This window comes from Podarcis liolepis (genome assembly GCF_965112155.1).
Source record: "Podarcis liolepis genome assembly, contig: HAP1_SCAFFOLD_74, whole genome shotgun sequence".
Lineage (NCBI taxonomy): Eukaryota > Metazoa > Chordata > Lepidosauria > Squamata > Lacertidae > Podarcis > Podarcis liolepis.
In genome coordinates this window covers 33,800-60,595 of record NW_028148879.1, presented here as the reverse complement: position 1 = coordinate 60,595, position 26,796 = coordinate 33,800, and the positions used below count along the sequence as shown (strand labels likewise).

Sequence of the window (26,796 nt, the reverse complement as noted above, 5' to 3'; positions counted from 1 at the left end):
TGCCTACCCCTTCGCTTATGAGTATTCCGTTAAAGGAATCCAGCGGTTGTGGATCCTGTCCGATGCCCTGTGTGGCGGGGGACCATGGCATGACCCTCGGTGACATCAGGGGAGAGCTTATAGTTGTATTTGCATCAACAGGCTCCCCCTACTGGTGGTTAACCCCTCATCAGACTCACCCCTCTCCGAGTGGGTGGAGTCAAATTTGCTGTGGTCCAATGCCTAAGCCAATACCTTCTCACATGCTGTAATCAATAAAGTTGTGGCCTTTTCTTACCCTTAACCTAATATACTGTCTCCACGTGTCTTCATTACCTAAGCGGGGATCGGGTCCTTGAATCACAACACAAATCTTTCTGCAGAAGCTCTTGTGCATGCTCATTGAGTCTCAGGACTTGGACAGCATAATGACGATACTAAAACACTCACTTGCTCGACAAGAACATGGAATACATGGAGTAGGCTTTGTTGCATGGCGAGTCCCCTCCCCCCAAGTGAAATGAAGACACTGGACAGATTATTTAAGGTTAATGGGCATAAAAAGGCCACAACTTTATTGATTACAGGAATTGGAAGGTATTGGCCTTAGGCATTGGCTCCTATTGACTACCCGGCATGGGGACCGGGAAGGGTTATCCACCAGCCATGGGAGTTCTGTTGAAGTACGCCAACTAGGATCCCATGGGTGTCACCGCTCGGGGGCGTGCCGGAGGCCCTCACCTCCCTAGGTTTCAGACAGGGCAACGCCCCCCGGAGTCCTCTACTGGACTACCCTTTTCATTGGGGGAAGGTGATGGCACTTCCTTCCCCCTTCATTTGCATAACAATTAACCCCTGCCAATGCCTAACCGCCAATACCGAAGAAGTTGTGACGTTTGCTACGAGGTAGGCAAAAAAACCAAAAGGCTGGAAGTGCGCCAGGTTGGAAAAATTCCTAGGAGGCCCCTTGCGGCGACCAAACGGAGTCCATAGCTGGAACGGGGCAAAGTGGGCGGTCCCCAGGCGTACCTCACCTTAAATGGGCTAGGCCACACCTCCCCTGCCCGCCGATTGGCGGGCAGGATCACGGACACGCCCGGGGATTCCCTCTTTCCGCGGGGGATAAAACCAGCCCCCTCGTGTGTGGGAGGGGGTGGCCTGCAAACCCCCCCCCCCTCTTCTCAAGCTCGGAAGTGGCTCTATCAAAAACGATCTTTTGAAGCTCTTGTCAAAAGTCCCTACCGGCATTAATGAACGACTTTCAACTCTTTGAATAAAACTCACCAAAAACCAACAGGTTACCATTCTAAGTGCTTATGCACCAACACGGGATGTCGATGAAGACATTAAAGATAATTTTTACTCTCAGCTTGATATCAGGGTTTTATATAGTGCAAGTGTAGAATTCTTTGTTTTTGTTGCAGAAATTAAATCTTGTAGCAGTAAGGGTGTTTCCGATGCTGCTATAGCCTCAGGGCCAAACTCCCTTTCCAACATATGTTTCGATTGGATGTATTGCCATTGTTTTTCACTGGTTAATGCATACTTTACTTGCAAAGTCTTATGTTCCACAAATTTGTAATTTTCATCAATTAATTGATTCAATGTCAAAATACCTTTTTTCATCCAATTTTGCCAAATTATTACCGTATTTTTCGCTCCATAAGGTGCACCAGACCATAAGGCGCACCGAGTTTTTAGAGGAGGACAACACGAAAAAAAATATTCTGAATCAAATGTTGTACTAAACTATTGAAAGCAGCAAAGCAGGCGGCTCCTGTCCGCTTTGCTGCTTTAAAGCGCGCCTCAGAGGAAGGAAGGAAGGGGAATCATGGCTTATCTAAGTCCAGTTAATAATGCTGAGCCTGACTTTATATGCATCTGAAAGCCCTTGACATATATACATTATAATGACATGCCGAGATAAGCCTCCTGCAGAGGAGGAGAGGGGAGAAGGGAGGGAGCCATTATAGCTCAATGGGGAGAGCATGGAGAAGATCCCATCCCAAGTTCAGTCCTAGAAAGATTCTCCGGGTAGGGCTGAGGGTGTGTCTCCTGAAACCCTGGTGAGCCTCTGCCCATCAGTGAAGACAAAACTGAGCTAAATGGGCTCAGGAGTCCTGACGTGGTACAGGGAAGGTCCCTCTGTTCCTGTTTAAATTAGCCCTTTCCTCAGAACCACGAGGACTACAATCTTAGTTTGTTTTTAAAGGGAACAGCTGTAACCTCAGTGGCTTTGCATGCAGAACACACACGTTCAGTCCCCATCTTCTCCAGGCCTGAAGCCCTCTTGAAGTTGCTTTTACAGCTCAGGGGAAAGGGTAGGTAGCCACAGCATCTGTAGACTGTAGCATCCTGAATTAAGGGAGGGAGGGATCCCGTTGCAGCCAAAGGATTGTTTGAGGCCACCACGAAAGAGCTGATCTTAAGCTTGAAACCAGGACTTGCTCTTTAACCATGCTGCTCCTCCAGTTGCCAATGCCATCCATGTAACCTGTGTGAATATCAAGCGTGGGTTGTGTCCAGGAACCTGGATGGATTTCTTTCATGTGTGTGCATGTTTTCATCTTTAAATAAGCAGCCCATGCATGTTTCCGGCTCTTATGGCCATTGAGATTAGCCTGGCCGTCTCAGTGGAAATCTGGGGAGGCTAAGGTGGACTTTCCAGTGGTCAAAGTGTGGTTTCCAGTGGTCAAAGAGTGCCCGGCATCTATTTCCTGCCCTCTTTCCCCACTGCACCCCCACACCCTGCTTCAAAGGAGGAGGGAAGGAAGGGGAGCCATGGATCCTCTGCTCACAACTGCAGTGGATTCCCTACGCTTTGAAGCAGGAAAGTGGGAGAGGAGCTGCTTACACGAGTGTAAGCTGCTCCCCTCCCACTTTCCTGCTTCAAAGGGAGCCCGGGAGGAGGGAGGGACGGATGGAATCCCCTTCCCTCCCTCCTCCCCAGCTCAGCAGCAGCGGTTCTTGATGGCCTTACAATGAGCCGGACAGCAGCCCCATCCATCCCTCCTCCCGCCTCGCTGTAAAGCCAGCCAGAGCCACACACACGCTCTACGCAGCTCTTGCTTTAAAAGGAGAGCTGCACAGAGCATGTCAGCAGCAGCGGCTCTTGCTGGCTTCGCTCCCTAAGACACACAGACATTTCCCCTTACTTTTTTTTGGGGGGGGGGTTGCGTCCTTGGAGCAAAAAATACTGTACTTGATTTCCAATTTTTATTTTTGGGTTGGCCCATATTGTTAATTTCTCATGCTGAAAGGGGTCAGACTTATTATTTTTATTTATATTCATCCAAATTTTTATAGGTGCTTTAATAGTCTCCAGGATAATAGGATGTTTCATAAAATTGGAGCCGAGTTTACTCAGCAGGTAGGCCAGGTGATATAGTTCCAGAGTTGGGAGAACAAAGCCACCTTCCTTAGTTGGAAGTTGCATTTTATGTAGTGATATTTTTGGTGGCTTTGTATCCCATAGGCATGATCTAAATAGTTGATTTGTTTTTGGGAAGTAAAATTTGGGAATATATATTGGTAATCCTCAAAGAATATATAAAAGCTTTGAAACAACATTCATTTTGAGGGCATTATCCTTTTCCCAAAGGGAAAGGTTTAGAGGTCTCCACCTTTCAATATCAAAAGAAATCTCATTAATAATTTGATTCAAATTTAATTTTACAATTTGGTCTATATCCAATGAAATCATTATACCCAAGTATTTAATAAAGTCTCTGCACTTCCGAACTTGATGGTTTCTATACTATGTAGCCCTTGGCCCAACTGGTAAAATCTCTGATTTTGTCCAATTTATAGAATATCCCGATATTCTGCCAAAGGTTTTTATTTTCTCCATAATTTTTGGAATTGTTTCTTCTGGTTTTGTAATAAATAAAAGGATGTCATCCGCAAATAATGAAATTTTGTATTTATCTTTGTTGTGTTTTACACCTTTGATATGCTCATGCTTCCAAACTACTCTTAAGGTCCATCTACTTTCGGAGTTCCCTGATAACATTGAGGAACACTGGACCAAAATAAAAACATCCATTGTTGCAGCCCATGAACACCTGGTGGATAAAAAAATGCTCGAGAGATCCAGCACTTAGCCAACACTCATGATGCACAGAGTTTCATTAAAGCCACAAAGACCATCTCTGGGCCAATAAATCATGGCATGCCCCCTATGCTCAACAGACAGTACCACACTTCTAAAAGATAAAAAAGCTATTGCACTGTGATGGAAAGAACATTACCAACATCTCCTTAACCACAACTCTCTGTAGCTGCTGAAGTCCTCCCACAAATTCCGCAAAAACAAATTAGAGATGAGCTTGCAGTATCTCCAAATCGGGGAGAGTTGTGTACAGCTATTAACCAAATGAAAAACAACAAAGCGAGCGGATCTGATGGGATACTTACCTGTATATGGTGTTTATTGACGTGACTAAGGCCTTCGACACTGTAAATCGTATTTCCCTTTGGACTATCCTTCTGAAAATTAGTTGCCCAGATAACATCATTCGGTTCCTCCATGATAATATGACAGAGCCATTTCCGACCTGGGAGGAGATGGGGTTGCGGGCAGAAATCCCTCCCACATCCCACGAAGGGGCTGGCCTTTGCCCCCGCGAGATTAGGGAATCCCCGGGCGTGTCATATGACAGCAACAATCACAGATAACAATGGCTCTCAAAGTGAACCATTCACAGTGTGTTCAGGTGTTAAACAGGGTTGTGTTATCGCCCCAACTCTATTCATTCTATTTAATGCCATGATCCTACATTTTGTCGAAGGGAAATTCTCCACCAGAGTAGAAATTATATATCTAACAGATGGAAAGCTCTTTAATCTGAGTAGGCTGAAAGCAAAGAGTAGGCTGAAAGCTAATAGAGTCTTCCCCGGGAAGGGGGGGGGTCAAACTGCCCTTTCTCAATTCTGTCAGCCAACTCTCAACTGCAGAGTCTGTGCTTTGTTCACTTAGTTCAATTTCTGAGTCTAACTCTTCCCCTGGGCTCTGGGGGGCCACGTTCCTGACAGAAGAGAGGATGAAGGAAGATACTGAAGTGGTGAAATTCATAAAGAGGCTCTAGATAAGATGACCATTTTGGAATCAAATCAAAAAGATCTGATTCTTTGTCTGAGAGGTATTTCAGAAGATGTGATGTGGAATTAAGTGAAAAAATAATAAAATAACTTACTAACCTGATTGAATTGGAAGAAGAAACGGTTAGCGTGGCGGTGGACAAAAATTTTCATGTGAAATCTAGATAGGCTAAAGCAAAAACAAGCAAACAAATTGCTGAGTGACTGTTTGTTGTTTTTTAATTCAGAGAATTCAGGACAGAGTAATACAGATTCACTACCAGAGTAAATAACAAATATTTGACAGATACACTGAAATATAACAAAATCCCTTATTGTTGGCTATAGCCTGATGCACAATCTTTTACACATAAAGGAAGAAAACAAAGGTGGCGGGATCCCACTGAAGCAGACTAATTCTGGAGAAAATATGGGAAAGAATTAGCAGGAGAAAGGGCATTTTGTTTGGAAGCAGAACAGGAAGAGGAACCAACAGAGGTTAAGACAAGAGACAAAGAGACAAGAGACAAATAAAGAACAAGATGAATGTAAATGGACTTAATAATAAGTGAAATAATAATAATAAGTGAAATAATAATAATAAGTGAAAGACACAAGATTGAACATGTGGTTAAAAAGTTAAATTTGGATGTGTGTATGTGTGTGTATGTGTCGGTGTGTGTCGGGGTGTGTAAGTGTAAGTGTAAGCCTGGTTGCTCCAGCAACTCTGGGCGGCTGAGAACATAATAAAAACACAGCAACACATCATCGATTAAAAGCTTCCTGATACAGGTTTGCATTCAGATGTCTTCAGAAAGTTGTGTAGCTTTTATCTATTTGACATCTGATGAGAGGGTGTTCCAAAGGGCGGGAGCCACTCCCAACTACGATGGCAGCTTGCCTGGTTCCTTGTAACATCAATTCTTGCAGTGAGGGAACCACCAGAAGGCCCTCGGCGCTAGACCTCAGTGTCCGGGCAGAACGATGGGGGTGGAGATGCTTCTTCAGGTATATCGGACTGAGGCCGTTTAGGGCTTTAAAGGTCAACACCAACACCAACATTTTGAATTGTGCTCAGAAATGTACAGGAAGCCAATATAGATCTTCCAGACTGGGTGTTATATGGTGCCAGTAGCCGCTCCTTATCACCAGTCTAGCTACCAGAATCAACACAGAATTAACCTGTGCATCCATGGACAGATGTGAGTTCAAAATGACCCCAAGGTTGTGCACCTGATCCTGATTACCTTCTGAATAATCCTATTATTCAATACATGGCAGCACGGCTTAGGTTTGCAAAGTTGCGTCTCAACAAACCACAAGACTTCTGGAACAATGTCCTTTGGACAGACGACACCAAAGTGGAGCTGTTTGGCCTTAATGCACAGCACCACCTTTGACGAAAACCAAACAGCATATCAGCACAAGCAGCTTGGGGTGGTGATTTAGGCTTGTTTTGTAGACACAGGAGCTGGGAACCTTGTAGTCATTGAGTCAACCATGAACTCCTCTGTATACCAAAGTATTCTAGAGTCAAATGTGAGGCAATTTGCTGACAGCTATAGATTGGCCAAAATTGGGTCATGCTGTTAACAGGACAAGGATCCCAAGCATACCAGGAAATCTATCACAGAGTGGCTGGAAAAGAACAGAATCAATGACCTAGTCAAAGTCCAGACCTCAGACCAATTGAAATGCTGTGCAAGACCTTAAGATAGCTGTGCATAAACAAATGCCAGCAAACTTCAGTGAACTGAAGTGATGTGAGAGACTGATAAAGTCCTACAGAAAATGTTAGCTTCTTATTGTTGCTAAATGTGGTTCTGCAAGCTATTTATTAATAAGATGTACTTAGTTTTTCACACATGGCTTTTCCATATTGTCTTTATTTCTGTTAATAAATGGCACAGTGTAATGTGTCATGTGTTCCTGTTCATCTGAGGGGGGGTGTATAATCACATTTTTAAATGTGGAATTGTTCCCAATGTAGTAAGCATTCATACAGATTTGTTTTGGGGTGCCTCATAGGAATCATAGAATAATAGAGTTGGGGTGAACCACAAGGGGCATCTATGCCAACCCGCTTGAAGGCAATCACTCCTTTTCGAGAGCAGATGCGCCTCATGCCTTCCTCCACAGACATCCTACTGGAAGAAAGCCAGCTAATGGGTGCTAGACGAACAGGCCTCTGAGTTCCTGGGCCCTTGACCAGGACCTGCCAGCCACAGCTGCTTTGTTGACCCCTTGGGATAACTCTGTGTACCTGCAGAGGTCTGCATCCCACAGGTTCAAACCAAGTGAAAGCTTATCTCTATAAACATAAAAGAGATGTGAATTATAGACATTACTCTTTCACTTGTAATATTATTTCATGTTTCAGTTAAGCACTCACCTTCCCATTATAAAAGGGGCATTCTGGGAGTATTGCAGGATAGGGCAAGAAAGAACTCGTATGTCTTTGAAAACCTAGGACCTTCTGAACACACAGCAGGTGCTGGGTTACTCAGCTAGGGTCCCTTCCAGATAATTATTAAACAATCCAGCACAATTCTGTGTATATCAGCTTAGCTTTAATAACATAATTATTAATGCTTCCTATAACAGAAATCTTGTCAGAAACACTGCAACTGTTTTATATGGACTAGTTAGCTTTGTAATGCTTATCAAATCGTTCTGAGAGAGCTCTTAACATATTTCCTGGTCTTTTTTGGTATTTATCCCGATGATTTTCAATTGCAGTCTTTGCCTGTTGAAAGAAGAACAAAGGAATACATTGTGTTACAGGGATATATTGCTAAATAGGTGTTCACAGTTATTAATATCTGTGAGGAAAAAGCTAAAGGGATCAGAACCAGAGGCAACCCATTTATTCCAGCTGTAGAAGCACAATATGTAATTTCTTTCATGCAAATGTCTATGTATAATGAGATGTGTTGCATGAGAGTCTTTGTCTCTCAACTCTCAAAAGCGGCTTCTTCAACATGGAGGTTTCGGCCAGAGCAGCCAGGGTGAGGAACCCCCACTAGGAAACTGCTCCTCCGTCAGTGAATCCAGCCCACTCTCTTTATGTTTACTAAGAGCACTGTATGAGAATGGCAGAGATACAACCAAACATAAGTGCCTTGGGCTGCTTCGTACGTATTAGTTTTCCTGCATGGTTGTTCCCTCCAGCTATGTGAGGAAAACGGCAGAAATGCTACTGAGTTATATTTCACTATGCTCAGTGCTATTTTTCCAGAAAAAGAGGTGCCTGAACTCACTATGAACACCTCCCTCGTTCTCTTCAAATGGCAATGGCTAACAGGGCTAGTGACAGAAATCAGTCACCTCCTGGTTCCATGCCTGAAAACAGCACAGCAGGGCACGGGTGAAAAAAGCAGAGTAGAATGGAGTCACATTCACGTGCAGAGTTGCAATAAGTCACACAAACATCAGAAGTTCTTCAGTAATAGTTTAATGAGGCTTAAGAGCGTACAGTGCTTACTGGGTCCCCCACCGGGGAGGAGGCTTGGAGGAACCCTTTGGGGCAGATTCTGGGGCATATGGTGGGCAGAAGAAGTCCTATTGCATGAGCAGATCTTTGTGCAGCATTACATAAAATGCATAGGTTTTTCATGGTCTCTTACAATTTACAGAGAGGAAAAGCTGAGTGATGAACATAATGCACAAAAGTCTATATAATGAACCCAATCTCTGGTCGTATAGAATGAGTAAGTCAGTAGTCAGAATTCAATTTATACAACTGAAAGAGAGAAACCAACAGGAAAACAATATTCTGCTTTTTGACTTCCTTGTGTAGAGTTAACTTACTTTTTCAGCCAGCTCTGCAGCTGTTATATTTGGATCATATGGGATGGGTTCTCCAATATATGTCCTCAGTTTCACTGGAAGTCCTCCATATATGGGAAGGTAGAGAAGTCTTGCTTTCTCATATAACTATCTTGTCAACCCTATGTATGAAAGGGAAAAGAGTCTGTAAGAAAGCGATCCCGTATCAAATTTGAAATTAGTTGGCATTCTGAGTTTTTAGCAATCCCAATCAATTCATCCCAGACATGAGGTTAAATAATTTGAGTGCATATTTTTAAGAGACAGCACAACTTTTGCAAAGAAGTGTACATTGAATAAACTACTAGTAGTTTATTGCCTGATATCAGATCTCTTGATCAACCAAAGAATATAAGATATTTTGCTCACTTGACTTTCCAATGTTCCTGAGTGTTTCACAAACGTTTTGTATAAACATAGGGATGATGGGCTGAAAGAAAATAAGAAGAAATACAAAATCAAAAGAAAGGCGAGAACTGGAGAATTACTTCACCCCACCCGCTCCACCTTTATTTTGGTTAAGGACTAGGAATAATGCTCCCCATCTGGGATTACAGGGACAACCAGATGCAATTGACTTCAAATTGCACATGTTGTCCCCCAGATTTTCAGGAATTGAAGAGGAAAAAGCTATTTTTCTTTTTAAATGTAAGTGATTTCAATAGCTTAAAAAAAAAGCAGGAGTAGGAAATACTTGGAACTCCAGATATCATTTGACCCCCAAACAGGATATTAGCCATCCTCAACTACTTAGGATGCTAGATCAAGTATGTCAACACATTACGTCTTATCTAGGATAATCATGAAGGCAATGCAAATTGCACAAAGATCACTCACCACTTTTGCCTCCAAAGCTACCCGAGCGAAACCAGTGCTGTTACCCCACATTATGTTGTAGTCATAACTAAAGTTTCCTTCTCTACCTCCACCAGGGGAAATGCCCAGTAAATGGCCTTTCTTCAAAATTTCCACACATTCAGCTTTATTGAAATCTTTCAAATTGATGGAATTTAAAAGTATCTTCAGCCCTGAAAAAAGAAGCCCCAAATAGAAAGAAAATGCATTTTATATAACGCTTATTCAGGAAATATTGTGGACGCTATACAAGTGTCATTATTCCAAAGATATTGCACTGTTACAGATCACAAGCATAGTTCTCTGCCAATCCTTTTCAAGTAGGATTTCGTGGAAGTGCTGAGGTGGCCACCTTTTTAGACAAGCGTTCCACAAGTCAAGTCTGTAGTACAACCGAATGACATTCAAGTTTGCATTATGATAAAAATACAAGCCACAGTGCCTTGCTGCATGCACAGAGAGACAGATACACACATGGCACAGATGAGCCCATGCTGGTTGAATCCTGCCTACACCAACATAAGTTCATCTTTTCATGCACATGTAAGTGGGTGGAGATTATATGCTGCATTAATTCACCCAGTGGACAAATTCACCCCCCAAACAGAGCACTCTGTGCTACTGGGCATTTTGGGGCTCTGTACTTCCTTCCTTCCTTATTTAAACGACCCTTTGGTGGTGTCATAGTTCCTTGCTGTGGCTGCTGTGTGCATCCAGAGGAAGATGACGTGTGGGGAGTGGCAGTGGAGGGCCATGAACACTCCAGCATGGGTGTCACATGGGTTTGATTTCAGTGTCACATGGGAGCATAAAAGCTTTGTGTGGGAGTGCTTGATTGGCCATGTGTTCGGGTGGGGCCCTGTTTTCAGTTATCTTTGTACCTGAAGATATCATCAAGTTGGAGACCCAGTTTCCTAACCTTGTCCTATTCTGGCATTAAAGTTACAGCACAGAAATCAGTTCTGTGCAGTTACAGCACAGAAATCAGATGTCACTTTATCCAGTTGGCCCCATTTTTTAGATCCCTGAGGAAGAATGTAGAAAGTAATCTCATAGCTGTTATGAGGCCAGATAAGGTATTCCTGCAACCTGTGATCATGGGCCAAAAGACACAGGTCGAAACATAGGTGAAGGTAAAGGGACCCCTGACCATTAGGTCCAGTCATGGCCAACTCTGAGGTTGCGGCGCTCATCTCGCTTCCGGGTACAGCTTCCGGGTCATGTGGCCAGCAGGACTAAGCTGCTTCTGGTGAACCATGCTTCTGTTTACAGATAGGTAGCCGTGTTGGTCTGCCATAGTCAAAATAAAAAATTCCTTCCAGTAGTACCTTAAAGACCAACTAAGTTAGTTCTTGGTATGAGCTTTCGTGTGCATGCACACTTCTTCAGATACCCTCATGTTTCTGGGTTATTGGAGCTCATGCCACAATACTCAGCCATCATATCATTATGTGAGATGAGTTCTTCAGAGGTCCAGAATATGGGAAGTCCATGTGAAATCTACCATATTTTTCGCTCCGTTAGACGCACCTTGTTTTAGAGGGGGAGAACACGAAAAAAAAATTCTCACCCTCTCTGCTCAGCACCCCTTCAGCGAAGCTACATGAAAAACGGAACCCCTTCCATTTCTCCTCCCGCTTGGCTTAAGGGTCGCTGCTCAGTTCTCCCTTTCTGCTGAAGCCGGGAGAGTCTTGCTCTCCTGGCTTCAGCGAAAGGAACCTGAAGCGTGGAGAGCGAGAGGGCTCCCTCTGCGCTTCGGAGCCTTCGCGTTGCTATCGCTGAAGCCAAGGAGCCGGCATTCGTTCCATTTCCCCCTAATTTTTGGAGGGGGAAAAGTGCGTCCTATAGAGTGAAAAATACGGTAATAATAAATAATTCAGATTGTAATTTAGTTTTTTGTTTTGTTTTGTTTTTGAATTGGATTATGATTTGATTTGTTATTAATTGGATGTTCTTAATGGAAAATTTATAAATATTATTATTTATATTATTATTATTATTATTATTATTATTATTATTATTATTATTAAAAAACATCCTTTCCACCCACCCTTGCTAGGAATAGGGGAGCCCTCATCACTGGTATTTGAGGAATGATGAATTCCAGAGGGGCACTGTTTCAGCTAAAACAACATGTTTTTATCTCACATATATCTGAGTCTGCATGCAATGCTTTCCCCCTGTTGGCTTGGACAGTAGTGTACACTTGACATTAGCTACCATCCATATCTATCCCAGCTTCAAATCAACCCTGACTAAAAGAAATGAACATCCTAGCTGTGTTTTAAGTTGACAGTGTGGAAACAGGCTAAGATGTTCATACAACTAGTTTTTACATGCACACAAACACACACACAGAGAGAGAGAGAGAGAGAGAGAGAGAGAGAGAGCACATCTCTCTCTCTCCCTCTCTCTCTGCTGACTCCTGCACAGGAAGTAACAAATAATACAACTACTAGGACATCCTAAAAAGCAGAGGCATCACCTTGCCAACAAAGGTCCATATAGTTAAAGCTAAGGTTTTCCCAATAGTGATGTATGGAATTGAGAGCTGGACCATAAAGAAGGCTGATCACTGAAGAATTGATGCTTTTGAATTATGGTGCTGGAGGAGACTCTTGAGAGTCCCATGGACTGCAAGAAGATCAAACGTATCCATTCTTAAGGAAATCAGCCCTGAGTGCTCACTGGAAGGACAAATCATGAAGCTGAGGCTCCAAAACTTTGGCCACCTCATGAGAAGAGAAGACTCCCAGGAAAAGGGAGGGAAAGATTGAGGGCACAAGGAGAAGGGGAAGACAGAAGACAAGATGGTTGGACAGTGTTCTCGAAGCTACCAGCATGAATTTGAACAAACTGCGGGAAGCAATGGAAGACAGGAGTGCCTGGTGTGCTCTGGTCAATGGGGTCACGAAGAGTCGGACATGGTCTACTATGGTTTCAAACTGAATGAGAGACTTTGATGAGATTCCTGCATTGAAGAGGGTTGACTAGATGACCCTTGGAATCCCTTCCAGCTCTACACTTTATGATTCTATGAAAAAAAATTTTTACTTACATTCCTGGTAAGTCTAAATCACCTTTGCTTCAGTCACCGCTCTGTGGATGCAGCAGAAGTCCTGTCTGGTGCACTTTTTCGTAGGCTAATTTCCACCCCTATGGAGATAGGTCCCTTTCTGTGGTGCTTTAAAGAGACTGTGATGAGTGTGCCATTTGTATGAAGAAACCAAGCATTGTGAAAAAGACTGCTAAGAGGTTGTGCCCATTTGTAATTAAAATTATTGTAATTAAAGTCACACCTACAATAGCAGCCATGTCACATAACAACATATTGGGTCACAGAACACCAGCTATTGACTAAGGGGTAAAGGTAGGTATTGTGACAAGTGTGTTACCTCCATTTGCTGGTAGCTTCTCCCACTATAAGATGTGTATGAGATAGGAACATGTATTGCTTGCTTTGGAGCCCCAGAAATTCCAGGTTGACATGCTCTGATATCAAAGGGTCTCTGGCATCCGGCACATGTTCAATACTGTCAGGTGGAGGTGAAGGATCCAAGTCCAGCATGCGTTCATCAGTTAAGTCAGAGGAATAATCGCCTACATACATGTTGGTCCATTTTACTCTGTCATGCAGTGCCTGCAATTCAGTCACAGACTCATTAAAAACTGAAGTTCATCAGGCAGTTTACAATATGATGATGATCATATCTATCTACATCTATATCATTTACATCTACATCTACATCTACATCTACATCTACATCTACATCTACATCTACATCTACATCTACATCTACATCTACATCTACATCTACATCTACATCTACATCTACATCTATATCTATTGTTTTATCCCTCCCCCTCCCCCGGTGGCAGCAAGAAGCAGAGAAAAACAAGAAGAGTTCTTACTAATGAGTTTATTCAATCATCACAGCGAGAGACAATGGCATTGCTCCAACTGAGATCCTCTCCACTCCCTTCCTACCAACAACACTTTTCCTTACAGTGGCCGCCAGGGGCTAATTGTCTCTGAGTCCTTTGCTCTTGCACTCTCAACGAATGCCGGGTTCTGGGAGAAGGGGGGGGGTCAGAAATACTTTCCAGAGATAACATCTCAGCTGGCTGCTCTGGCTCTGTCTCCTCACCATGGCATATCTTTCTAAACCAGTGTTTCCCAACCTTTTTTGGGCAAAGGCACACTTGTTTGATGAAAAAAATCTCGCGGCACACCACCATTACAGCGCGCAGCGTCACGCCGGGAGGGACGTACGAAAGTGAAAGTTTTCAATTTTTTTTCCTCCCCCTTGCCGGGGAACCTCCAAGGTTTGGGGGTGGGGGGGGAGGAGGCAGCAAAGCGAGGGACTGAGGGACGGCGGCAGCTGAGGCGGCGGCTGTTGTGGTGGTGGCGACGATAGCGGGCGGAGGAGGGGGCGGCGGCGGGGCCGAGGTGGCCGGCGGCGGCGGGGGAGGCGGCGGCGGGTGGAGCAGGAGGGCGGCCGAGGCCGGTGAGGGAGTAGGGTTGCCCGGGGCTTGAGGAGCCGTCGCCGGGAGTTGCTGCTGGTGTTGTTGCTGCTGCTGCCCGGACATGCCGGCCTCCTCCTCGTCCGCTGTCTCGCGCTCCTCCCTTTTGCACGCACTGCCCTGCCGCCGCCCCATTGGCTGGGTCCTGTCAGCTGATCCTGTGTTATTTCCTGTGTGTGTGTGTGAGGGGAGAATGGAGAGAGAAACCTCGGCACCACCACCGCGGAGCCGCCCCCGGCTCGACGCGGATCCTCGCCGCCGCCGCCTCTCACCGCCCGACTCGCCCGCCTCCCTCCCACGGCACACCAGCCAACGTCTCACGGCACACTAGTGTGCCGCGGAACACCGGTTGGGAAACACTGTTCTAAACATATCTGTAACTTGCCTTGGAATGCCCCCAAAATTGCTATCAGCCTCAGTTTCTTGCTGTTTATTCATTTTCTTGTAAAAACAGAGCAATAATGAGGAAGCACAGAGAACCAAATACACTACTCTCAATAATGGATAAAGCAAATCAGAAGCATAACTAACCACCCTGGGTGATCCACTGAGCTCAGGTATTGCTGTGAGTCGTGAAGGCCGCTCCCTGCAAGGCCCTTTCCACCTGGCCTAGGGGGTGGGGCCCAGACTCACCAGCTCTACTAAAGCGGTGCCTGGTGAGACCAGAGGGACATTGCCTGACAACAAACCCTAACTATTGGATTATTTTGCCCCATCTTTTAGTGCCTGCCAAACAGCTGTGACATGCTTATGATAACGTTTTATTCTTTTGTTAGTTACCGGTAGTTATGCTGTTTTAAATGTGCATTTTATATTTGACCTCACTTAGCAGTGGTTTTTTTAAAAAAATGTTTACGTTTTGTTTTTTGTTAACTTACTTTGTGGAGTGTGTATTATGTAGTTGACCTCCTTTGTAATGTTTTATTTTGAAATCTTTGGGATTATTTAGTTTGTTTTTTTAGTTAATTATGTTGCTTTGACTGTATACTCTATATTTGACTTTCTTCAGATTGTCTTATTGATGTTTTAATGTGCTTTAAACTGCTTTGAGATTTTTCTTAAAATATAAAGTGGTATAGAAATGAAATAAATAATTAGATAATCTAATAATTAAGTAAATGGCACTTCTATCGCAAAAAAAGTGGGCCTAAAAAGGTTGATGAGGGCATTCTCAGGATACTGCCAAAGAGAACACCTGGCTGTGAATTGCAAGAAGTCAAACTAAAGAAAACTAAATTTTCAGGAAATTATAGGACCCATAGGTGGTATGTGAATAATCTGTTGATTGAACATGTTAAAGTCTTTAAATACCTTTGCCCTATTTTTCAGTCAGCAGGGTCGTGGAGAGCACATCAGAAATATGCAAAGGAAAAAGCATCTCAAAGCACAAAAATTCTGACAGGCTTTTTACATACAAAAGGTGGCGATTGTATACCATCAGACCTGTTTAAAGCTAAACCCCTGGCAAAGTTATTATATGGGCTCAGATTTGGACAGGGCCTCACCTTGGATTTACAGAAGCTGTTCAACCTAAGTTCCTAAGGCAATTTTTTTCTCTTCCATCCTGTGTTCCAAACACTTCATTGCACTTAGAGGCTAGTCTCCCCTCAGTTGAATTACAGATTTGGTGTAGGACATTTAATTATTGGCTTTGCCTAAATTTAAACCCCACTGGTCTACTACCCTTAGTATTGCAAGATGGTCATCAGAGTGCTTGGACTAAAATTGTCAAAAAAAGCTTTACTTTTCTGCTTTATCATTATAACAGTTATTAACACTGGGCTTTAAGTAAAGTAAATAATTAAATTAGACAGCACCTAATTGAGCGACAGAATAATTTGGCCACAATAAAGCAATTTTGTCCATGGTATGATTATTTTCTACCTAGTCATTTTGACACTTGAGCACCCTATTTGCAAAATTTATCAATTTCAAAATACAGATGAGCTTTCAATTTCGCAAGCTTGAATAAACTGCCTTCAGCTGTACTTGAGGGTCAATTTCAGAAAATTCCACTGGAAAAACAGTGATGTCCATGTGGAGATGGCACTATTGAGTCAGTGGCTCATGAGCTTCTGGTTGCAGTCTTTATAAAGATTTGAGGAGTGAGGGTATTACCCCTCTACTTTTGTCTATGCTGGGTTGCTCAACCATTGCTACTGTGTTCTTTCATCCAGCAGATCAATATGACCAGGTGGCAGCAAAATCTGCCATGTTTTTAGTGGGGGCAATTAGAATAAGATCTATTATTTGATTATTGATCTAAACCTCCAAAATGTATTTTGTATAGTTAAGTTTTTACCTCTATCTTCAGTACATTTTCTTTTTCTTTTATTGTATTCCTATGGCTAGTGGCTGATGCAAATAAAGATTCTTCAGATCAGCTTCTCAGGTTTTATGAGGATTTATAAAGGGAAATGATCTATCTGACAATGGGCTCAGCACAAACCCCGCTATCGATGCATTTCTGCCTTCCCACTCCCTTGCAGAAACCTGAACCAGGGTATGCCTTGCCTAGGTAAAGGTAAAGGTAAAGGGACCCCTGAACATTAGATCCAGTCGTGGCCGACTCTGGAGTTATGGCGCTCATCTCGCTTTGTTGGCCGAGGGAGCCGGGTGGCCAGCATGACTAAGCTGCTTCTGGTGAACCAGAGCAGTGCACGGAAACGCTGTTTACCTTCCCACCTGAGCGGTACCTATTTATCTACTTGCACTTTGAAGTGCTTTCGAACTGCTATGTTGGCAGGAGCTGGGACCGGGCAACAGGAGCTCACCCCGTCGCAGGGATTCGAACCACTGACCTTCTGATCGGCAAGTCCTAGGCTTTGTTGGAGGAAGCAGATGAGCCTGTCCTTGCTGCCGCTTGCCCACCAGGTTTCTCTTACGCACAGCAACCCAGGTCATGTGGGCGGGGGGGGGGGGGTTGCAGTGATTTTTAGGAAGTCATTAGTTTGCATCAGGTGTCCTACTGGGAAGACCCAGTTTTCTGAGTGCATGTTCTGGAAGTTGGGCAATAGGGGCAGTACAGGATTCCTTTTGGTGTACCGACCTCCCCGCTGCACCAAGGATTCCCTGTCCGAGCTGCTTCAGGTCGTAGCGGATGTTCTCCTGGAGACACCTAGTTTGGTTGTCCTAGGGGATTTTAACATCCATGCCGACACAACCTTACAAGGGGCCGCTCGGGACTTTGTGGAAAGCATGGCCTCCATGGGGTTGTCCCTGAATAAGTTGGTCCCAACTCATAGTCATGGACATGCCTTAGACCTGGTATTCACCTCTAGTGACGTGGGTGATCTGACACTAAGTAAAAGTGAAACCAAAGAAGTGCCATGGTCAGATCACTTCCTGCAGCAACTGGACTTCTCCGCAACCCTTCCCCTCTGCAGGGAGGTGGGACCAATTCGGATGGTCCGCCCCCGCCACTTAATGGATCCAAATGGTTTCCAGAGAGTGGTAGGGGATGCTTTATCCCATGTTGATGGCCTTTCAGCTGATTCCCTGGTGGCCCGCTGGAATGCGGAGTTAACCAGGGCTATCGACTGTCTGGCTCCGAAGCACCCTCTCCGATTGCATGGAGCCCGGACAGCCCCGTGGTTTTCTTTGGAGCTGAGGGCGATGAAACAATCACTGAGATGGCTAGAGCGTCGGTGTCAGAAAACTCACTCCAAATCTGACCGGACACAGGTTAGAGCTCAACGTCGAGCCTACCAAGTGGCGATAGCGACGGCGAAGAAGACTTTCTTCACCGCCTCTATTGCATCTGCAGAAAATTGTAGCAGGAGACTCTTTCAGGTGGTTCGCAATTTAACGGAACCACCTTTACCACCGGGGCCTTGTAAAGACCCCAAGATCTCCTGCAACGATTTTGCAAAGTTTTTTGCAGATAAAATCACTCATATTCAGAAGGAGCTAGACACCACCGTGGGAACAGGGCTGGGGCGAGAGAGTGCTAGAGCCTTGTCTGGTCAAGTTGCATGGAATCAATTTCAATCCGTTACCCCCAAGGATGTGGACAGGCTACTTGGACGCGTGAAACCAACCACCTGTCTCCTTGATCCTTGCCCATCCTGGCTAATAAAAGCAAGCCGGGAAGGGCTGGGCGATGGGCTCTGCGGGGTGGTGAATGCTTCCCTCTTTGAGGGAACATTCCCAGATCCGCTGAAAGAGGCGGTCATTAAACCGCTTCTTAAAAAACCATCTTTAGACCCCGCCAGTATGGCCAACTATCGCCCAGTCTCAAATCTTCCATTCTTGGGCAAGGTGATTGAGCGTGTGGTTGCTGAACAACTCCAGGCACGCCTGGAGGATGCGGGCCATTTGGATCCCTTCCAATCAGGGTTCAGGCCTCATCATGGGACTGAAACTGCCTTGGTCGCACTGGTTGATGATCTCCGGCGAGCTAGGGACAAAGGTGAGAGTTGTTTCCTAGTTCTGCTGAATCTCTCAGCGGCCTTTGATACAATCGACCATAACATCCTTCTGGACCGTCTAGAGGGGTTGGGAGCTGGGGGCACTGTTATACAGTGGTTTCGCTCCTTCCTCCTGGGCCGTGTTCAGAAAGTGGTGGTGGGGGATCAGTGTTCAGACCCTTGGGCCCTCACTTGTGGGGTGCCTCAGGGTTCCGTCCTCTCCCCCATGCTTTTTAATATCTATATGAAGCCGCTGGGAGAGATCATCAGGGGGTTTCGACTGGGTGTCCATCAATATGCAGATGATACCCAGCTCTACCTCTTTTTCAAATCAGAACCAGTGAAGGCGGTGAAGGTCCTGTGTGAGTGCCTGGAGGCGGTTGGAGGATGGATGGCGGCTAATGGATTGAGGTTGAATCCTGACAAGACAGAAGTACTGTTTTGGGGGGACAGGGGCCGGGCTGGTGTGGAGGACTCCCTGGTCCTGAATAGGGTAACTGTGCCCCTGAAGGACCAGGTGCGTAGCCTGGGAGTCATTTTGGACTCACAGCTGTCCATGGAGGCGCAGGTCAATTCTGTATCCAGGGCAGCTGTCTACCAACTCCACCTGGTACGCAGGCTGAGACCCTACCTGCCCGTGGACTGTCTCGCCAGAGTGGTGCATGCTCTAGTTATCTCCCGCTTGGACTACTGCAATGCGCTCTACGTGGGGCTACCTTTGAAGGTGACTCGGAAACTACAGCTAATCCAGAATGCGGCAGCTATACTGGTGACTGGGGGCGGCCGCCGAGACCACATAACACCGGTCTTGAAAGACCTACATTGGCTCCCAGTACGTTTCCGAGCACAATTCAAAGTGCTGGTGTTGACCTTTAAAGCCCTAAACGGCCTCGGCCCAGTATACCTGAAGGAGCGTCTCCACCCCCATCGTTCTGCCCGGACGCTGAGGTCCAGAGCCGAGGGCCTTCTGGCGGTTCCCTCATTGCGAGAAGCAAAGCTACAGGGAACCAGGCAGAGGGCCTTTTCGGTAGTGGCGCCCGCCCTGTGGAACGCCCTCCCATCAGATGTCAAAACGATAAACAACTACCTGACATTCAGAAGACATCTTAAGGCAGCCCTGTTCAGGGAAGTTTTTAATGTATGATTTTAGGTTTTTTTTTTTGTTTCTATGGAAGCCGCCCAGAGTGGCTGGGGAAACCCAGCCAGATGGGCTGGGTACAAATAATAAATTATTATTATTATTATTATTATTATTATTATTATTATTATTAATAAAAGGTTTATTTACACAAAACAAAAAAAACCCTGGTGAAGAATCACACATTTCAGCAAACACGCCCCAAAAGAAAAGGTGAAGGGGGGAAAAGGGGCAAACACAGGAGTGAGCTGACTATTTATACAAATTCACATTCCACGAAGCTTAACGACCTCCAGCTGTTCAGTGACTAGAGCGTCTTGATTAGAGCTTCTTAACCCTTTAATACCAACAGTTATAAAGGCCAGGACTAGCCACCTGAGAAACAGTTTCTATGCAAACGCAATTCTGGTTCTCTATAGTATAGCGTATTTTAAAATGGGGTTTTAGAGTTTTTAGGGGTTTTTGAATGCTTTATGTAATTTTTATGTAGTTTTATGTAGTTTTTATGTAGTTTTATGTAGTTTTGTGGTAGTTTCATGTAGTTTTTATGTAGTTTTTCAAATTTCATTGTTCTGCATGGGACAATGACAATAAAGATATCGTAATCATAATCGTAATCGTTATGAATAGATTGCGGACTTCCGTTTTTTGCCGCCATGGTGAACAATGGTTCTCACCATAGCATGCAGACAATTAAGGATAATTTGAGAATAATTATCATTGCAACCCCCCGCCCCAGGTCGGGGGGAGCGCTCTCACTTGCAGATTGCCCAGTAGCTGCCTCCCGCTCCTACGGAATGTCCTGCATGCATTGGAAACTCTCCAATGTGGTCACCATGCACAGACATTCTTCTGTTTTTTAAGCTATATCCGAATTCAGACTTGAGAAGCAGGCATGTTCTGGAAGAAGGAGACAAGTTAGCCTGCTGCTGAATGAATCAGCCACTGAGTGCCAAGGTCTCGATCTGGAAAAGATTTTAATCGTAATTGGATTGGTATGTGGTAGAGAGAAGACTTTGTTTTCTCTTTATATATTCACCATGCTTTTTTTTATAATATGGCATCTCTTCACCAAAGCAAAAAATTAGTTACTAATGGATTGCATTTATTAATGGATTGCAAGAGAACTTTATAATGCTTATGGATTAATTCAAAGAATGAAACTGGGTGGAACATATTGGGATGTTCTGTGGCAATACCCTCCCACGGAGGATTATAACTTCATTTATTATGGTGTTGATGAGATATCAGCTTGTTATCAGATGGGAAGTCTGCCCAGATTAATGGCCAGATGCCAGACCACTTTCGGTTTTGAGAAAAGCAAGGTGGTGAAAGGTCACTACACAGTAAAACTGAGTCCTTGGAGCAGGGGGGAAATGCTGGAAATGATTGATTGTAACAAGAAAGGAAGGTTGAGCATTTTTTAAAAAAACATTCCACACAGAAAGTTACCAGATATAAACTCCTCTTGCAAATTAAAGGATATTGTAGTGGTTGGGAGTTACTCGTGCGTAATCCTGCTCCGTTTGAGAGTCGGATTGCCTGGTTAAACCCTCCGGACTGCACAGTCCATCTTAGCGTGGCTGCCCTTAGTCACTCGTAGAATCTGTCTGTGGGTGTTTCTTAAAGCGTTGCCAACATAAGAGTTGTTTGACGCCCAATCGTTTCCGCCTCTCACTGCGTGGGAGTCTCCTGCGCAGGGTGGGCGTGGGCAGCGGGTGCTTGGGCTCTCCTCGCTAACTTCCAACGAAGAGACCTGGAGCCCCTGCACCTCCCTGTCCCGTTGTTCTCCTGGATCCCTGGTGTTACACTCATTCTCTTCCCCTTCTTCCCAGCTGAGTCTCCCTCTGGCGCTTGGACCCTCCCCTGCAGAATCAGAGACCCTCTCCTTCTCCTGTGCCTCTGATGGCAGTTCCCTGACAGATATGGAACAGTTAAATACGAATGAAAGAGTTGGACACGACTAAACAACAAAGTGGTTTTAATGAGTTTTAATCAGCTTTAACTCTTCTTCAAGTGATTCATGAAGTGGCTAGTGAAGATAAGATACATGTGCTTTTATGTTTTCTGGTTCTGTTTGGCTTTTACAAGCCATGGATATTTGTTCTTAATGAGTCTATGACTGAATCGCAGACAGAGTGTTGTGAGTACAATTCCTACCTTTATTCCTTAGTCAAGAACTGGTTTTCTGTGACCTAGTATGTTATTGTACATTATAAATGTTCTTGTAGGTGTGACTCCATACTTATGTATGATTACAAATTGCCACGACTTCCAAGAAGCAGCCTCCCCAAGCCTTCTCTCTTTTTCACAATGCTTGGTTTGTTCATACAGGTGGCACACCCATCACAGTCTCTTTAAACCTCCACATAAAGGGACATGTCTCCATAGTGGTGGAAATTAGCCTACGAAAAAGTGGAGCACCAGACAAGACTTTTGCTGCTCTCAGAGAGAGGTGACCAAAGTCAAGGCAATCTAGGCTTACCAGGAATGTAAGTAAAAGGTTTTGTTCATAGAAACATAAAATGTAAAGTTGGAAGGGGCCTAACGGGTTGTCTAGTCAACCCCCTGCAATCTCAACAAATGATTCTTGCTTAGTTTTGCAAATGTGCTAGTAGTTGTGTTATTTGTCAGTTCCTGTGCATGGGTCAGCAGAGAGAGCGAGAGAGAAATGCTGTCTTGTCTGTGTGCATGTGTAAAAACCAGTTGTATGAAAATCTTAGCCTGTTTCCACATTGTCAACTTAAAACACAACTAGGATGTTCGCTACTTGTGCAGATGAAATTAAGCACTTACAGCTTTTCAGATATTATAACACTGAAAAGCAGAAATTAAATTCCTCCCTATAACACAGCTATTATTGGAATCAAAACAGCTGTGTTATAAAGCCTGCATACCCTTCTCAATTTTGTCTCTTTTCCCATACTTTTTTGTTGAAAGATGTAGTGGAGATAGAGTAAAATAAAAAATATGCAATTTAAATATGTGAAGCTCTGTTTTTAGATGACTTAGTAATTTGTAGACAAAAATGCAATGGCTGTGTACTGTGGCATGGTCCCCAATAACCCAACCGGAAAGAAGTTCTAGAGGCAGTGAAAACAGGGTTTGGCCATCGGCATCTGTTCTTCTCTGGCAGCAATGCTGCTATTCCACTTCACATCCCCAGAAAGAGGCACTTTGCAGTGAATTCCAAAATGCTGCCACCCATCAGCTCACTATTTTCCCCACCCTCCCTCTTGTTCGGTGTTGTGTTTGCTCCATACAATTTGAGTCAAGTGGATAGCCTCAGTACAAAAAACAACTGTGTAGCAGAGATCACTTTTACTTTGGGGGCACAAAGACACACACACACTCTGCTACAAGAAGTCCTCACTCTCTGAGCCCAGAGAGCATTTCGATGTATAAAGTTTTTGCTGAGGAAAAGTGCACACAGAAAGTGCAAAGTCCACTTGCTCAAAAAAGTCCTGCAACTGCCAGAGTTCCCTCTGTGTAGACGTCTTGCAATGTGTCTTAACTTCCTTCAGATAAGCTCTTCACAAATCCAACACATCTTCCCCAGATCATTCCAATAGTATCCATGTCTCCAATGCCCCACAACAGTGAATGCTGAAACATGAGTTCTTTATCTATCCTGGGATATGTGTTAGTTTGCCCAGCAACACAAAGAAGACAGTCACAAGATGCATGCAGCTGCACTTTTAGGAGGCGGGGAACCGTTTCTGCTGACTCAAAGAGAAGTGACCCTTTCTCACTTTCCTTAATACTTCAGCAGTGGACTGAAACCAGCTTGCTTAACAAGAAATAAATGGAGTCATACTCTTGTCATTTTGTATCTACTTGTATCTACTTGGCAAGTTACAGTGGGGAAAACTGGGAAAATATTACATAGCAGGAGATTTCATGTAATCATGAACGCTTCTGGAATGGCAGTTCAAACTAATATACTGCATTTTCTGTTTTCCAGGTAAACAGTGGGGGAAATACCATCAAAACCAAAGAAGGTTTAACTGGATTGGTTTCCTTCCTTGGCATACACGTGGAGCTTCATATCAGGAAACCATGAGCCGCTTTACTCAAACGCTGGGAAACTGGATTAGTTTTCCTTCCATGGAAGAATACCTGAGCTTGGGGGCTTACTCTTGGTGGTTGCGTATGCTTCTGATTTTGCCTTGTTCCATCATTATAATGACATATTTGTTTATCTGTGCAATCTCATTTTTGCTATATGTCTACAAGAAGAGGAATAACCAGCAAGAAACTGATTTTGATACCAAATGTTGGAGAAAGCCAAAGCAAGTTACGGCTCAAGTTTTAGATATAGTTGGAAAGATATGGCATGGTGAGTAAATGTTTCTTTCATACCAATAATTCAGCTACTATACTTTCATAGGACTGAGCATCAGAATTTCAGACTTGAGGCCCTGGAACAATAGTTACCACTACTGGCTTTAACTGTGTGGTGGGTACACAGCAAATTTAATGAGTATATCATCATGTAGTGAGACTTTGAGGGTGCAATTTTCTTGAGCTTGGTAAATCACTAGGTAACCCTGAAGCATAAACTCTGGACACAAACCATGGAATTTGTCAGCACAGGATGTGGTGATAGCTGCTAATTTGGATGGAAACAGGATGATGGAATACAGAGAGCTTTGGCTTGATCAAGAGGATCCATCTTATGTTCTCATTGCATCCCAGAGTGTAATGTTGCTTTACATGTTGAAGCATAAATCAGAAACACATTACTAAAACCAAGCTTGGGTTATAAGGATGAAACCCTGTGGCTACTTAGGACATGGTCAAGGGTGCATCTGTCTGCGAAACTTTTCTCTCACATTGTATAAAGTGATTCAGAGAATGGCCTGAAGATGCCTGAAATTAGAGCACTTAGGTATGGGGAAAGAATGTGCAACACTCTGCACAGAAGGGTAATACTGTTCTTCATATAAAAAAGGCTCAGGAAAATATAGTATTCTAACCCATATGAAAGTCAGGGGCATCTTAACCATTGGCGCTAGGGGTGCACGGCACCCGGGCGCCGGGCTCACAGGGGTGCCAGGCTGGGAGTCCAGGGCCGAGCGTTGGAGTCCAGGGAAGAGCCGCCGACAGCCGAGCGGAGCAGAGCCCATCGGAGTTCGCCTTCTGCAGGCGGCTCTTCCCCGGACTCCAACGCTCGCTCCCAAACTCGCACCAACATGCCTGCAGCAGAAGAGCCTGCCGGCTCTTGCCCCAGCTGCATGGCAGCTAACTGTTTCAGTGCCATGCCCGGACCACCATGTAACGTTGTGGGTGTGGCACCATGCATCCTGTTGCATGTGCCGAGCTGTGGGTTCCTTTGCTGGCTTTTCCGCTGTCGTCGCACTCTCCCAGCACAGCCCAACGTGACGTGCCAGCGCAGAACGACGAGGAATGCTAGCGGCAGGAGAGGAAGATCTCTGGACGGGATCCGCCGCACACCAACAGCACCGACGGCAGCAACAAGTCCCGACAAATAAGAGCGCATGGATCCTAGCTGAAACAGTTAGCCGCCATGCAGCGGGGTGTGTGGAGGCAGTGGATGGACATCACGGAAACTGTGTCACCCAACATTTTGCTCCCCCCTAGCATGGAACCCACACCCACCTTCGTATGACCCTGTGCGTTGGGTGCTGGAACCCCCGTTAGTTGGCTCTGTGAGTCACTGCATCTGCAACCATTCTAAAGGTAAACAACTATATCCTAAAAAAAGTCAACAACTTTGGGGTCCCCCGTTAAGAAACGCTCGACAACTCTGGGCAACCTAGGGGTGCCTGGTGGATCTTTGCACCCCGACACCACATATGCTTAAGATGGCCCTGATGAAAGTTTAAAGGAGATTGAAACAGCAAGTCACAGTTTTAGCTCACTCAAAGACTAGGCAAATTTTTTCCCACCTACGCCCAAAATTAAGCAAGGAACGAAGATTCCAGCAGACGAAAAATATCATTTATTATGTGGGCACAACAGAGAAAGTTCTGGTCCATGTGGATGACAACCTAGTATCCAGAATGTTGCAACATATAGGAGAGCTTTTTAACTGATCTTAAATTTCAGTTTTCTGAACCACAGTGTTTTCTTCCAATAAAATATTGCGATATTCCATTTATTTTTCAACAAAATAACATTTATTTATTGCATTTTATATTATTTCCAGGTTATGAAGTTTTTGGCATGGAACATCTCCCTAAAGGACCAGTGCTTATTATCTTTTATCACCCAGTTTATACTATTGACTATTTCTTCCTTATCGCTAGACTTTTCAAGGAGACAGGGAGAGAGTGCTTTTCAATATGTGATCATAGCATATATCGGTTTCCAGGTAAGTTATTAAATTTTAATCATGCTTTTTTTTTAAAAAAAAAAAGTGAAATATGATATAAAATAAAGGTATAAGTTATTAAACAATGCTATAAAATATAAAACAGCGTATCAGGCAAGTAGGTGAAAAAAAACACATAAAATATCAGCAAGTGTCCTCACAAAAAAAGGAAGTTGGAAACTGCAGACTTGCTTTTGGCCATTTACAACCTCAACCTCTTCTCCCAATAATGTTTCAGGCATCGTATTTGAATCAGGCAATGTTTCCAATACAGCATGTCGACCTGGGTCTTTTGGCCCTTGATCACAGATTGCAGGAAAACCTGACCTGACCTCAAAACAGCTATGAGAGTGCTGCTGCTGCTGCTGCTGCTGCTTCTTCTTCTTCTTCTTCTTCTTCTTCTTCTTCTTCTTCTTCTTCTTCTTCTTCTTCTTCTTCTCCTCCTCTAGTGATTGCAAGACAATTCCTTTGCCTCCATGCAGAAATTCCATGCTTTCTTGTACAACTTGTCTACATTCTTCCTCAGGGATCTAAGATCTGAAGGAATCTGGATAATGTGACATCTGCTTTCTATGCTGTAACTGCAGGCTCTCATATAATAATTGCTGCTGACTTTAATACTAGAATACGACAAGGTTTAGGAAAAT

At 44.3% G+C, this 26,796-nt stretch overlaps 2 protein-coding genes and 1 pseudogene across 3 annotated transcripts in view; 1 reads left to right on the top strand and 2 right to left on the bottom strand.

Annotated features, from left to right (window-relative positions):
• LOC310699000 (DGAT1/2-independent enzyme synthesizing storage lipids-like) overlaps nucleotides 1-12,980 on the bottom strand; it is a 48,503-nt gene extending 35,523 nt beyond the window's left edge. Inside the window, exon 1 of the mRNA XM_083520592.1 lies at nucleotides 12,800-12,980. The gene's annotated coding sequence lies outside the window, so the exon portion shown is untranslated. The remainder of the gene's footprint in view (nucleotides 1-12,799) is intronic.
• Nucleotides 7,607-9,951, bottom strand: LOC310698997 (DGAT1/2-independent enzyme synthesizing storage lipids-like; annotated as a pseudogene). The gene is made up of 4 exons (XR_014530088.1): nucleotides 9,724-9,951; nucleotides 9,256-9,316; nucleotides 8,869-9,008; nucleotides 7,607-7,804 (listed from the first exon to the last, which is right to left on the bottom strand). The product of XR_014530088.1 is annotated as a DGAT1/2-independent enzyme synthesizing storage lipids-like (transcript).
• A 9,165-nt stretch (nucleotides 12,981-22,145) lies between the features above and the next one.
• LOC310698998 (DGAT1/2-independent enzyme synthesizing storage lipids-like) overlaps nucleotides 22,146-26,796 on the top strand; it is a 10,224-nt gene continuing 5,573 nt past the window's right edge. The window contains exons 1-3 of the mRNA XM_083520590.1: nucleotides 22,146-22,304; nucleotides 23,777-24,151; nucleotides 25,985-26,149. Of these exons, the coding sequence (XP_083376716.1) occupies nucleotides 23,872-24,151; nucleotides 25,985-26,149 (445 nt within the window). The 5' untranslated portion in view covers nucleotides 22,146-22,304; nucleotides 23,777-23,871. The remainder of the gene's footprint in view (nucleotides 22,305-23,776; nucleotides 24,152-25,984; nucleotides 26,150-26,796) is intronic.